The 14,490-nt window shown below is 37.6% G+C and overlaps 1 protein-coding gene across 1 annotated transcript in view; it reads left to right on the top strand.

The window, feature by feature from the left end:
* Positions 1-2,225: 2,225 nt before the first annotated feature.
* LOC133126844 (collagen alpha-2(I) chain-like) overlaps positions 2,226-14,490 on the top strand; it is a 31,764-nt gene continuing 19,499 nt past the window's right edge. The window contains exons 1-14 of the mRNA XM_061239271.1: positions 2,226-2,424; positions 3,975-3,976; positions 7,598-7,633; positions 9,397-9,480; positions 10,408-10,461; positions 10,870-10,914; positions 11,076-11,129; positions 11,240-11,293; positions 11,871-11,924; positions 12,370-12,423; positions 12,677-12,730; positions 13,417-13,461; positions 13,577-13,675; positions 14,333-14,386. Coding sequence (XP_061095255.1) covers positions 2,355-2,424; positions 3,975-3,976; positions 7,598-7,633; positions 9,397-9,480; positions 10,408-10,461; positions 10,870-10,914; positions 11,076-11,129; positions 11,240-11,293; positions 11,871-11,924; positions 12,370-12,423; positions 12,677-12,730; positions 13,417-13,461; positions 13,577-13,675; positions 14,333-14,386 — 759 coding nt within the window. The 5' untranslated portion in view covers positions 2,226-2,354. The remainder of the gene's footprint in view (positions 2,425-3,974; positions 3,977-7,597; positions 7,634-9,396; positions 9,481-10,407; positions 10,462-10,869; positions 10,915-11,075; positions 11,130-11,239; positions 11,294-11,870; positions 11,925-12,369; positions 12,424-12,676; positions 12,731-13,416; positions 13,462-13,576; positions 13,676-14,332; positions 14,387-14,490) is intronic.

Below are 14,490 nucleotides of genomic sequence, written 5' to 3' on the forward strand. Positions count from 1 at the left end.
CAAGGGTGTTCCCTTTTAGTGACCTTCTTTGACTCTCTCTCACGGCACTTCAGCCTGGACTGAGTGGAGATCATCGTGGACAAACACTTAGTGTGCGACAGTATCATCCGCCTAAATTCATGCATCTTGTCTTTTCATATCCCCTTATGCCACATTATGAAAGTTCACTTTCTCTTTCTTCTCTGAAATATAGAGTTTGAATGGTGAGCAGATGTGGGGTCCTTTTTCTGTTTCTTATTTCACTCTGGTCTGGTGCTTCAGTTTTAGCTGCTGTGTGAGCTTTAGACTGCTGTCAGTGACCTCCCGTGCCTTGGGGTATACTCTCTTATAGGTGTATTACAATTAAATGCGTAATTGTTTGGCATTACTATACATTACTGGTTCTAAAAGGCCATTCATTCTTTTCACCCAAATGTCTCCTTCACATTTTACATTTTTATACAGAAATTCAGAATAAATTGGAATTGTATAAATTGGTAATTACATATAGTATTTCAACTTTTCAAGAAATATTTGTCATATCATATCAGAACTATTATTGGAATATTGGAAAAATATAATTTGAACAGTCCTCCTCAGGATCCATTTTTACCTGAAATAGTATATTCTATAGTCACAGTGAGATGAGCCTTGACCTGGCTTTCTAATATAAACTATTGAGGACTATTGTAATCCCCTGTCAAAGGTATCATAATATTTAACAGAGGCTCTTTTGTTGAGAAAACAATAAATAAATAAAAAATAATAAATAAATTATATATATATATATATATATATATATATATATATATATATATATATAATCAAGCAAATAGTTTCAACGAAGTATGACTTTGTGAATTTGATATCTAAGCCACCGAAGCCATCAGGACAGTGCTAATCATCTTTATCTTGTGTGCACATATTTTGTTTTATTAACTGGGTTTAACCATGAAGAGGGGTGTATGAATATACAAGGAATATATGTATATGTAGGCCCCTATGGTAGCTACTGCACTCTAAAGAATGAGCTTCTTATTGTTCTGAAATTGTATATCAGTGATATTGTCAATGAAATCAGTATATGATATCTGAAGCAGATGCATCTGTCTGCCTTTTTGAACTAAAATCTTTTGCCTATGTGAAGCATTGTGTTTTAAAGGTCCTTTATCCATGGAGTAGAGAACAAAGTTTAGGGTCATTGATTTTATTTATGAATTCTTATTTTGTGTGTGTGTGTGGGGGGGGGGGGGGGGGGGATTTTGGCAGGTGGAGGTTCTGTATTTCATTAATAAATTTTGTTGCAGTTCAGACCTATCACTCTCAGTATGCTCAGATTTTCAGACTATTGTGATTATAGATACGCCAATAAGCCGACTCGCTTTTGTTGTGGTATATCGGTGAATTCTGTGAATTATAAAGACTATTTATGCGAGATGCTTTTCACAGGAATATGTATTTTATGGCGAGAATAGACATGAATCACATGATATACATTCCAAATGGTTTCAAAAAATGTACATTTTGTTCAAATTTGTGGAAAATACGTCCCAGAGTTCTTTGACAAATTGTTGCACACAACGCAGCGCGACGTAGCGTCTTCCCTCCATTAGCAATGGGTGCAACACTTTTGACGCAAATTCAAGCTAAATCGCTGCATGAGATAAAGATTAGTAACCTATCCGAATCACACAGCCGTCGCGAACGTTTTTCTGGCATAGACGGACTCGAAAAAAAGATAAATACCTGTACCTGGTGTGAAAAATCATCCCCCAGCAAACTTTAAATTAAAAAAAGCGGAATATAGGTACGGAATTGCCTTATGGGATATCAGGCGCCACCCACTACTCATAATCGAATGGCACCTGTTGATCAGAGTAACGCTTGTATGGATAAAGGCACTATAGGCTATACCGTTGCACCTGGACAGCTCCTGCACTCTCAACGGTCGATCCGCAATGTGCCAAATCTTAGTGCGTTCCCAAAAAGGTATAAAGAAGGAAAAAAGACAGTTTCTCCTTTTTTAAGCTCCACATTGTCCACGTCCTCACGAGAATGGATCCAATTAGACGGCTGCACTCGTCATCACCGAGTTAGCAGTGCCAATATTTCTGGAGGAGGCTGGCGGTACGGTAGGGACCACATCATAAGAGCGGGGTTTAGAATGGACCCGCTCCCATTGGTTGAGGATCAGTTTTTTTGACACGCAGTCAAAGGAACCTCCTGCCGTATAAATAGAGCGGATGATTTTAGCATTCCGGCAGCCGGTTTCTGTTAAGTTTGGAGTTACTCTGCTCACCAAGACTGCATGCGTACTTATAGTAGCTAAATCAACGCACAGCATCACAAGGAGTCTGCATGTCTGACCAGTAGACATGCTCAGCTTTGTGGATACTCGGATTGTGTTGCTGCTCGCAGTAACTTCATACCTTGCAACATGTCAATGTAAGTTTGAATCATATATGTATTTTAAAGCGAAGGATTTAAGGTTTTTCTTGTTTTAAAAGAGAATTCGTTAGGAGATGAATTTTTGGACCCACTTGAAAAATCTCATGGACGGCGTCACCTGCTTCAGAGTGATTTCCCCGTGTAAAACAAAAGGATTAACTTCATCCGATGGGATCTTCAATTGATCTAAGGATACAATTACGCCTTGACGAATTGATTTATCTGAAATTAGGGAGTATAAATGGTAGAATAGTTTCCATATGGCTGAATGCACAGGTTTTAGTTGATGGTCAGGGATGATTCAGTTGTTTCAGATGCTATAATGAAAATATAAGAGAAAGTCTAATGAGTTAAATGGATGTGCCATAGGAAGGCCAATTTTAGGAAAACCGCCTCCTGCAGGTCATTTTCGCAGATGTTGAAATTGGCATGGTATGCTTCTTTTTCATGATTTCGCAATATTTGGCATTTAGATAACGTAGTAGCCCTAGCTATAATGTATTTACTGATTTTAACAGCCACAGTTACCCTATACCGACATCAATATGGCTAGGCAGTGCTTGCCGTTTCTAAATGTTTATTTGACAACTTCATATTTTGGTCGATGGGCTATTTAGAGTCTGCGGGCGCCACCTAGTGGCTCTTTAAAGATACGATATATTTTGTTTCCCCCAATCTGCTTTCACGTGACTTTGGTAATTATTGCATGTGCTACTGTTTGTTAAATGGTAGATTTAGCTTTATTCCAAGTCTACGAATTATGAATCAACATGAACATGTAAGCGTAATGTCGAGACACCATAATGCTAACGAGATTAATTATAATATAGATTAATATATTTACGGGATTCATATATATAATATATATATATATTTATATGAATTACAATTCAGATGAGCATGCATACACTTTTACACCAACCACACACTTTCATGCACAATCCAACAAAAACAAACATACACATTCACAGTGTGGGGGATGTGGTGTTTTTAACTACCAGCTATAAACGCTTTAAAAACACTTTTAACAACCAAGATATGCAGCCACAGAGAAGGCATAATTTACTCTCTCAACCAACACAGTAGTTAGGCCATTATCCACTGTAATTAAAATGGAAAACCAAATATTAATTTGGAATCTCAGAATGTGCGCAGGATAACTAATGGCGTAGGGCAATGGTTCCCAACCCTGTTCCTGGAGATATGTCATCCTGTAAGTTTTAATTTCAACCAATTTCAATGAGGTGCGTTTTTATGGTTGGAATGAAAACCTACTGGCTTGTAGATCACCAGGAAGATGCAGTTATACAGTTTCCATATACCTACATTAGTTTTATAACTCTAGGAGCGATTAACCTACAATATGGCTATCCAGTGCTTGCCGTTTCTAAATATCTATTTGATAACTTCATTTTTTGGTAGATGGGCTATTTAGAGACTACGGGCGCCTTCTAGTGGTCTCGTTTGGAGAGCACAGGCATCTGCCTTCCTCCAATGTGCAGAATGCCAACGACTGATTTCTTTCAGTCTGCAGTCAACCAGCAGAGCTGTATAGTCAGTGTGTCAGAGCATCACAGCTAATATACAGCTGGCTCCAAACTGACCAGAGGAGTGACTTAACTTGGTATTTCAACACCAAACCTTTACTGCTATTACAAGGGGCATCTGTTGAATTGTGTATGCGTAGCGTATCACACTAATGTGCAGTTGCAGGCTGGACTCTACCATTGTCCACTGTGGCAGTGTCCTACTGGGAGATATATTTGGCCTCACCATCACCCAGTGAGAGAGACACTTCAGACTGAGTCGCATCCCCCATCACTTAATAGCGACTCATCTTGTCAATCAGGAGCCTACAGTGTGTTACTGCTACCAGCATATGCTGCACAGCATTCAGTAGCAGTAGCTGCAGTAACCTAGATAAAGAATTAGCGAACTGACTTCCTGTACTTTGGAGGAAAGGTTTTCACCTCTGCAAATTGATGTGGAAAATGCATGGGATTAGTTGTGATTGGGGGAAACCGACTATTAATAGTTTGTATTAAACTGTCAGTGTGGCATATTAACCGTATTATTAATTGTCATGATCACACATTGCATTAATTGGACATTTATTAATATATTTACATTGTAGTTTAGCATAATGCAGTTATGTTTGAAATCAAGCAAGTGCTATTTTCAGAGGTGGAAAGTCCAGGGGTCTGAAAATAATAGTCCTGCCAGGCCGTTCTTTTCACCCACGAGCTCAGCCAGCTGAATTCACTTCAGTAGTTCCAACGTTCTGAACCTGGAGTTTCCACATCTGACTATATTACAGTTACGCAATGCTTAGATAATGGGTTTTGTAATGTATAGGCGTTATTGTTGTTTCTGAAGTTTGGTTTTTGGCTTTTGTAAGAACATACACTCCAAATTGAACGTTAATTATGTTTTCAATGCTAATTAAGATGTCGCTACATTGTAATAATGCAATCAAATTGATAAAATGTGGCACCATTGCCTAACAAACCCAAGCACCATTAAATTGCATTCAGACAACTGCTGGACGTAATATAATTGTAATTATGAACAGTCGTATAATTTTATTAAGGTGTAGTTATTATTGTCTCCAGGTCGATCTAGTAGATTTTAAGCAGTAAACATCTTTTTGGAGTATGTGCTCTTCTCTAAATTAAGCTTGTAGTCCATTCCAGATGTTTTGTTCCACAGTATTATTTTTTTCTGAATTGTAACCAAGTATTCATTTTTCTCTTTTCCTCTCCTTTCTGTTTAATTTCACAGATGAAACGGTTTGTACACCTCTATTAAATTTTATATCTTCTAATTCAATCCTTTGACATCAGTATATCTTCACATTTTTCCTCTTTCCAACTGTAACAATCTCAATAATGCCAGCAGTATTTAACATTTATACTTTAAAATGTATCTATGATTTCATTCGCCGTCGATTTCCTGGTATTATAATGAATTGGGTGCCCATAGGCTGCATGTTAGCTGTGTGTGAGTGGACTTCCTTTGACTCCGCTGTGTGTGAGTTGGGTGGTGGTGCGTAGGGAGAATGGCTTAGCCATGGGTTTCAAAATTAGGGTGGGAATTGGACATTAGTCTGCCTCATGTTGGGAGCCAAATTATATAGAAAAAATGTAATGTCAGTCAAACAAAACTCCACCCTTATCCACTACCTCCAAGGGGTGGGAATTTATTAACTTCTCCATGAATGGGGTTGGAATGACATTCCAAATTATGGTGGGAATTGGACATACGCTGACCCGTGTTGGGTGCCAAATTATTAGAATTTTTTTTAATACAAAAAAAATTATAATATTGGTTCTGTTGGCTAGATGTGATGTCAGTCAAACAGCACTCCACCCACTTGTCCACTATCTTCGAGGGGCGGGACTTTATGAAGTAATAAAACTCCATGGAAGAGAAGAATCTTGAAAAAGTGTGCTGGCTTAGAAGGTTGTTTCAGCTATGGAAATTTTATTAAGCATTATATAAATCATGAGGTCAGATTGTTTTTTGTTTTTTTAAGTGTAATATAATTGAGATTGTTACACATTGGTTACATTATTTAATGAAACTTTCTAGATAATGTTTTATTTTATTTTCTCTTTATCTGTATTACGAATTTCTTACTTTCTTATGTTTCTGTAAATTACTATGCGGTATTATTGTATACTGTGACTATTATTATTGCAGTTATTTCTCTGCATTTGTATGCATGTGCGCTACTTATTCAGTCATTTTATGTCTTTGCTCTCGTGCCTGCAAGCAAATACATAAATCTGCATGTCAGTGATGGCTTGCATGTTTACATTTGTAAAAAGAAAAAGTGATACAATACATGATTCATGTATTTATTTATTTTATTTTTTTTGCAATTCCAGTGGCCACAGGTGAGCATAAATGTTTCATTTCAAATTAAGGATTTGAAGTATGGAATATTTAAGCTATCCCCCATCTGGCTGGGGATGATTTGCAATAGAATCTTATGTTGCCTGGCTGTCATCTTGTATTTTTGTTGACTGAAGCACTGTTATCAATAAGTAAACATTGCTTGGAGCTGACACCAGTTCATTAATACATTTGATACATTTCTAAAATGAGATTTCAACCAGCGTCATAAGTTTGAAAAAGGTTTTTATTGCAAAAAAAGCTTAATTGCAGTGTTTATTTGCATCAACTGTGCATGCAGCCTGGCGGATTGATGTGTCTTTCCTAAAACATTTAATGACAGTTTTAATTTACAGTTTAAATTACAGTTTTGCTTCAATGATGAAGCTGTGCTGGAGATGATTGGTTGCACAGTTAATTTAATTAAATTAAGTTAATTAAAGTCTTACAGAGTACATGAAAGACCAATAGAGACCATATGTACTCTGTAAGAGTTGCTTTCACACAGAATATGTGACTGTGTATCATCATCATTATCACCACCAATGTTTATCATGTTAAGTATTAAGCATTCTTCATTTATGTGCATTGTCAAGTCATTGAGTATGGTATTTCAATTAAATGAAAATGTAGTGAAATACGGGCTTACATTCATATAAAATATTTTGCTAATAATAAAACAAGATAACAACATAATACAAAAACCAGTGTATAAATCGTATTTGTGCATAGACAGGTTACAGAGTGTTGCAAGTGTTGCACATGCCTTACCAGTTAAGTCACTTATTGGTATTATTGTACTGTGACTAAATTATTGAGCATTTATTATACTCAATGACACATTTTGACCACTGTTCTTTTTTAAATGAGAACATAAACTTAAATTAAATTATGAAAATTAGAACATAGAAGTAGAAAACATTGACTGACTGCATGAAATCCTCAAAAATCTGTAATGTGAATGTTAGTATTATGAACACTATATACAGACACTATGTTGTACAGGCAGCGTGTAGCCTAGTGGTTAAGGTACATGATTGGGACCCGGAAGGTTGGTGGCTCAAGCCCTGGTGTAGCCACAACAAGATCTGCACAGCTGTTGGGCCCTTGGGCAAGGCCCTTAACCCACATTGCTCCAGGGGTGATTGCCCCCTGCTTAGTATAATCAACTGTAAGTCGCTTTGGATAAAAGCGTCAGATAAATAACATTATTATTCATTATTTTGTTGTTGTTTTTGTTTTTTATCCAATTCTGTGTAATTGTGCCTTGCAGGGTCCATACGGAGAAAAAGGCCCCAGAGGTGACACGGTAATTAAAAAACCTCTTTCTCACTGTCCCCATCAGAAATTGTCACCAACATTGAAAAATGTCCTTAAAAAAACAAATTAATAAGGCAATGGTCAAGAGTTTACCCAGTCACATTGGACTACACATTCCTTACAGAGGCCTACATTTAAATCCAAATTTGAACATTTGGAGAAGGTCTTTTGATTTATGTCAATTTATGATAATTTACTTTCTGTTTGTAATTGATGCAGGTTACTGCATCATTATATTGTTTTGTATTGTCATTTCTTTCAATTCATTTCAATTTTCAATTCTTAAAAAAAAAAACACGAATTAATTACTTGATTCACATCAATAATATAAATATATAATAATATAAATAATATACATATTATTACTATATGAGTATTATTATTATTAGTAGTAGTAGTAGTATTATTAATGTTAATATTAATATTAATAATAATAATAATGTTTGTTGTGTTTACTTTCTAGATATACACTCAGTGACTGCTATATTAGGTAGACAAAAAAATCACCAGCTTGTTAATACAAATATTTAATCAGCCAAACATGTGGCAGCAACTAAATGCATAAAACCATACAGATGTTGTGAAGAGGTTCAGTTGTTTTTCAGACCAAATGTCGGAATAGGAAAGAAATATGATCTAAGTGACTTTGACCGTGGAATGATTGTTGGTGCCAGACAGGGTGGCTTGAGTATCTCAGAAATTGCTGATCTCTTGGGATTTTCTCACACACAGCAGTCTCTAGAGTTTGCAGACAATGGTGCGAAAAACAAAAAACATCCAATGAGCTGCAGTTCTAAAGATAAAAATGCTTTGTTAATGAGAGTGGTCAGAGGAGAAGGGCCAGACCGGTCGAAGCTGGCAGGAAAGTGACAGTAAATAACCACACATTACAACAGTGGTATGCAGAAGAGCATCTCTGAACACACAACGTATCAACATGTCCACCTCTAAGTGAATAGGCTACAGCAGCAGAATAGGCTACAGTAGCACCAATACATCTGAAAAATAAGTCTAATAAATACCTAATGACGTGCTCTCTGAGTGTACTTTGTTTTTACAATATGATTATAAATTATTGAATGAGAGATAAACAGTAAAACCATCCTCAGAATGTACTGTACATGTGTTCACAATCATGTACACATACACTCACTGAGCACTTTATTAAGTATATATTAGACTTATTTTATTCATTTATTAAGTCTTCTTCTGCTGTAGCCTACCCACTTAGAAGTTTGACTTGTGTGTTCAGAGATGCTCTTCTGCATATCACTGTTGTAATGCGTGGAATGCATTACTGTCACTTTCCTGTCAGTTTAGACCAGTCTGGCCTTTCTCTTCTGACCTTTCTCATTAACAAGGCATTTTTGCCCACAGAAGACTCACTAGATGTTTTTTTGCACCATTCTCTGCAAACACTAGAGACTGTTGTGCATGAAAATCAGAAAAGATCAGCAGTTTCTGAGATCCTCAGACCACCCTGTCTGGCACCAACAATCATTGGATCACATTTCTTACGCATTCTGACATTTCGTCTGGCAAACAGCTGAACCTCTTGACCATGTTTGAATGCTTTTATGCATTTAGTTGCTGCCTCATGATTGGCTGATTATATATGTGCATTAAAAAGCTGGTGTACCTGTCTACTTAATAAAGTGCTCACTGAGTGTATAACAAACCATACCACATTACTGTACCTCACTGATTCTAAAATGGTTCTCACAACATCACCCTCTGTTCTCTCTGTTTTAGGGCCCTCAGGGACCAGATGGCGCAGATGGCATTCCCGGACTTCCTGGCCCCCCAGGGCCCCCAGGTCCCCCTGGACTTGGTGGAGTAAGTAAAACCTAATTTATTCAGACAATCCCTGCATCCCCTGACTGACGGTTTTATTAGCCTGGAGAGTGCATAGTAACATGCTCAGTGTTACAGAAACTCTGACAGTGTACATTGCACTCTGATATGGTGCGTATGGTCCCTCGGGGCTCATATAAACCCTATTAGAGTGGGCACATCATTGTGCATACTGGACTGTCTGGACTGCAACAGCCAAACAACTAAAACATTATAGAGAGTTTGTTCAGGTCGGGGATTCTTTTTTATATCATACAGTTAGTAGTTAGTAAGTAAGTAAGCTTACCTGAACTCCTGACAAAAAATCACAAAGCCATATGTGGCTTTTTTAGACCACCTCATTACAAACTTGACTAATTTTTCCAGGAACATTGCATTGTTCCTTTTAAAATTGTTTTTCATTATTAATGACAATGAATGTAGTCAACTTGACCAGAGGTTTCTAAGGGATCAGCAGGGTAAAACCAGGAAAAATTGTATATATTACCAATTCATGTTTTTATGGTACATTGCACAGCGTTATTTGCTCAGGTGCACATACAAAGCATTCAGTTTATATAGAAAACCGTAATGTAACTGCAAGTTAATATTTTGTAGTCTGTTTATATATAGTTGGTTTGAGGTTTGGTTTTGATGAGTAGGCCAAGAGCACCCCACCCATGATTTAGATTCTGCGTCCAGGCTCCTCAACTACTATTACAGCTCCTCTCATTTTGTATGGAGTTATACAGTAACAACCAATGAGCAAGAAATAGTGCAAGGAAGAGTAGAAATGGTGGCAATGTTTAATAAGAGGACTGACAGTAGAAGGATATCAACAGTGTATTGATTACAACAATATGGCGCGTCCTATTCATTATATAAATATATATACTGGATTGATTTTTTATATGTTCTCATTTCCTGTAGAACTTTGCTGCTCAGTATGGTGCAAAAGGCCCAGACCCAGGCCCTGGTCCCATGGTAAGAATATTCTGGAACTGTTTTTGTCAGAAGCAGGATGTGCTTATTTCCACATTGACTATTAGTAATGTAACAGATGCTGAGTATCAGTTCTGTGTGTATAATTTTATTCACAATATTTTTATTTTTGATATACATTTTATTTATACTGTTGTACATATAAATATGCTTGCTCCAATGATTGAATGCTCAATGCCCTACTTTGTATTAGCTTTCTGTATGATTCAGGTCTAAGCTTATAAATATTTGCTACTGTTATTACTGATGAATTTATTTCACATTAACTTAAAACATTGTCACAAAAAGAGGTTTCATTTCTATGGGAGGTGTTAAGGAATACCATGAATTAATGTATTAAGTCATCCATTCATGTCATGAGCATATTCATTCACTGGTTTTCATTATCAGGGTATGATGGGAAGCAGGGGCGCACCCGGACCTCCTGGTAGCCCTGTAAGTATATAGATTTGTTACCATGAAGATATGTGATTTGCAAATATGCATCCTGAAATATAATTTGATTCCATAGTGGTTAGAAGGCCATCAAACAGCCTTAATGTTCCACGGTGCAGTTTTTACATGCCTGCTTTCTCACTGTGTGTGTTTGCGAACAGGGCTCTCAAGGATTCCCAGGACACGCTGGTGAGCCTGGTGAACCTGGACAGACTGTAAGTGCGCCATTGCTGCACCTCACACCCTCACCGATTTCCACTCCAGTAACGTCTCTTTGACCGTTGATCTTGACCTTTGACCTTTTGTATTTTCTCTACTCCAAAAGGGTCCTCTTGGTGCACGTGGACCCCCTGGACCCCCTGGAAAAGTTGGTGAAGATGTGAGTCTTAAACTTTTATCAAATGATTCACTGTTTACTGTGAAGGAAACGTGCCTTTTGGACACACAAAAAGGCAGCTGCCTCTAGCAGAGTCACAACATAGCCCAGCTAGAGGATTGCAGACTCAAAGGACTAGAGGCATATCCCCATCCACTGCACCCTCCACTGACAGAGGAAGCGAATAGAACCGACTTAAAACTTTTCTAAAGTGTCCAGTCTTCACTGTTGCACTGGGAAGTGAATACCGTGATGCACAAAATAACTAACTTGGAGGATTCTTATTGTCATAACCATTGTCAGAAGGACCTTTATTGGCTATTTTTAAGACTCATCTCCACAAACAAGAAAAATAGACATTAAACATGAGGACAGTGAAATTATATAGATAGGAACCTTGCAGTTTGATATTATTTTTGATTATGTCAAATAAATGTACACTGAAGTGTTACACTCACAGCAATGAGCATCACATCACTGAAGGTTGCATTGCTTAAACAAAGATACATGTAGGTATAAGAATATGGGACTATAATGAACATTGAAATATGGAATGATATGTTTCCTTTTTCTTTCACAGGGTAACAATGGCAGACTTGGCAAGGCTGGAGATAGAGGTGCACCTGGAGGACAGGTGAGACGCTGCTGCTGTAGTCTTCTAAAATTATTTTAATGCGACTTCTCATTCGCATTATTTTAAGTCACACACTTTGTAAGGGTTTGTATGCTTGTAGAATGCTAACTTTTTCCGTTATGAGATATTTTGCGCTTGAGTGAAAAGTGTTCCTCAGTTGAGTACTGTAAAAAGGATAGTAATCATTTTACTGAGTGTGTAGTGTTTATAAAGTATTTAGTGTGCACTCACACATTGTGTAGACTATAGTCATACTGTAGTATTTAAGCATGAGCTGACACTCCAATTTCAGCAACACAAGGCATGGCAGCTTTGTCTCCTTATACAATGGTTGTTATTAGCCATAGAGCAGCTTTGTGTCTAGCAATGGTAAATTAACCGTTTTCAAATGTTTTTTGCACTTAATGTGATGTTATAAGCAGCTTCTCCTATTTGTTTACTTTAGGGTGCCCGTGGTTTCCCTGGAACTCCTGGCCTTCCGGGCATGAAGGGGCACAGAGTGAGTTTCTGACCGGAAGCTTTTGTACATGAAGGACCTAGTACTGCTGTTGGTTACTGTTGCTATCTCACATGACTAAGCAGGAAACAGTAAAGCAAAAATTCTACATATAACTTGAATAATTTTTGCAGTCAAAAAATGATAGTCTACATGGATTATTGAATATTTAAAAGATTCAAGTCCATATGTTTTTATGGATTCTTGACATGTCTATTAGAATACAAAAACAATTAATAGACTTTTATCATCTCAGGGCTACAATGGTCTGGATGGACGCAAAGGAGAGGTCGGAGCAGCTGGTCTCAAGGTATGGTGACACAGATTCTATTTGAAAATATAATAAATGTATGCCACTAGATATTTCTTTATAGAAGCCCTTCAGTTTCAGCACCTTGCAATGGCAGAATCAAAAGCACTATTCTCCCTGACCATTATGCTACAATGTAGCATAGTGTACACCACATATTGCATGCAATACATACATCACTACATAGCAAGCTGTATATTTTCCACTTAGAAGCCTGATATCACAAGGACTACTTTGTGAGGGATTATTGCACCTTGGGACAGTCAGTCGTTTGCTTTGTATGCACCTCATGGAATTCAAGTAAAAAATTGCTTTAGAGGATAAATGTTTTACTTAAGAGTGCAATATTAATCAAAACTTCATTTGGAAAATGTTATACTGATTCTGTTGAATCAACTTACAGTACAAACAACTGACAATGCCAGAGTGAAAAATGTTATTTCATTCAGCAGCAGAGTAATTTTTCACAGAAGTTAGAATTGGCTGTACTGTATGCCAATTAAAGCAATAAAATGAAGCCAGAAAAAAGTAATTGAGCAGGGGTGAGGAGCAGAGAAGGTGTGGGGATTCTGTACATACGCTGCAAACACATCAGAAGCAAAACAACAAACAACAAACACATAATATTTCATTATTATTTCATGATCCTGTTGAAATCATTGTTATTTTCATCTTATTCTCCATAGGGAGAGACTGGTGCACGTGGTGCCAATGGATCACCTGGACAGGCTGTAAGTATCACTGATGATCGACGCAGTTCAGGCTGTTTGTATGCTGAAACAGGACGGAGCACCGTGGCCGTGTCCGCAGGTCTGTAAAACACGCTTTGGTTCTGTTCTTGCTTAGGGGGCACGTGGTCTGGCGGGGGAGAGAGGGCGCGTTGGACCTGCCGGCCCAGCTGGTGCAAGAGGAAGCGATGGAAACACAGGCCCTGCTGGCCCTGCTGTAAGTACTGCTCTTCGCACAAATTGTCCAAAATGGCTCTGCTAAGATCAGTGTCACCACTGCTGTGTATAGTGACAAAGGTAAGGATATGCTGTAGTGAGTGCATTACCTGATCTTGGTCTAGACTCTATGTCCAGTATCAGTGTGACTTCCACAAAAGTCACAGTGCAGTGTGACTTTCACTGTGATTTCCACAAAAACTAAAGTAAAACTGATATATTAATCTAAGGCATATTATACATTCAAGGACACAAAGGACTCTATTCTGCCTTTTTAATTCAGCCTTAACCTAATTTAAGTAGTTTCTGTTTTGGTGCTTTCTATTCACTGGCCAATATATTGTACAGTATGTTCTTTCTTTTTGCTTTGTTGGAAATGATCTAGGCATGTACTGCAAGGTGGTCAGGGAAACAGAAATTCCTATTGCTTAGGAACTTAGAGCAATGCTAAAAATGATAGTAGTATCATCGTAGTAGTTTTGTGACTTAATTTTGATTTGAGAGGATGCAAAGACTCACACCTTTTCTCTGGATCCCTGAACTGCAGCTGGTGCATTGGCTTATAAATACTTTCCAGACAGTGTTATAAATGCTCATATAAGTGTTATAAGTGCATATGTGTAACTGTTTTGTTGTTTTTGTTGTTGTTGCTGTTCAGGGTCCTCTGGGAGCAGCTGGTCCTCCAGGTTTCTCAGGTGCCCCTGGTGCTAAGGTATGCATTATGCTGTCACAATCAACATTTTAGTTTTTGTAAACTTGTAAATAATTATTAAATATGCATGAGGCTCAAAATGGCACCGTAAGCTATCATATCTC

This window comes from Conger conger, chromosome 1 (assembly GCF_963514075.1).
Source record: "Conger conger chromosome 1, fConCon1.1, whole genome shotgun sequence".
Classification (NCBI taxonomy): Eukaryota; Metazoa; Chordata; class Actinopteri; order Anguilliformes; family Congridae; genus Conger; species Conger conger.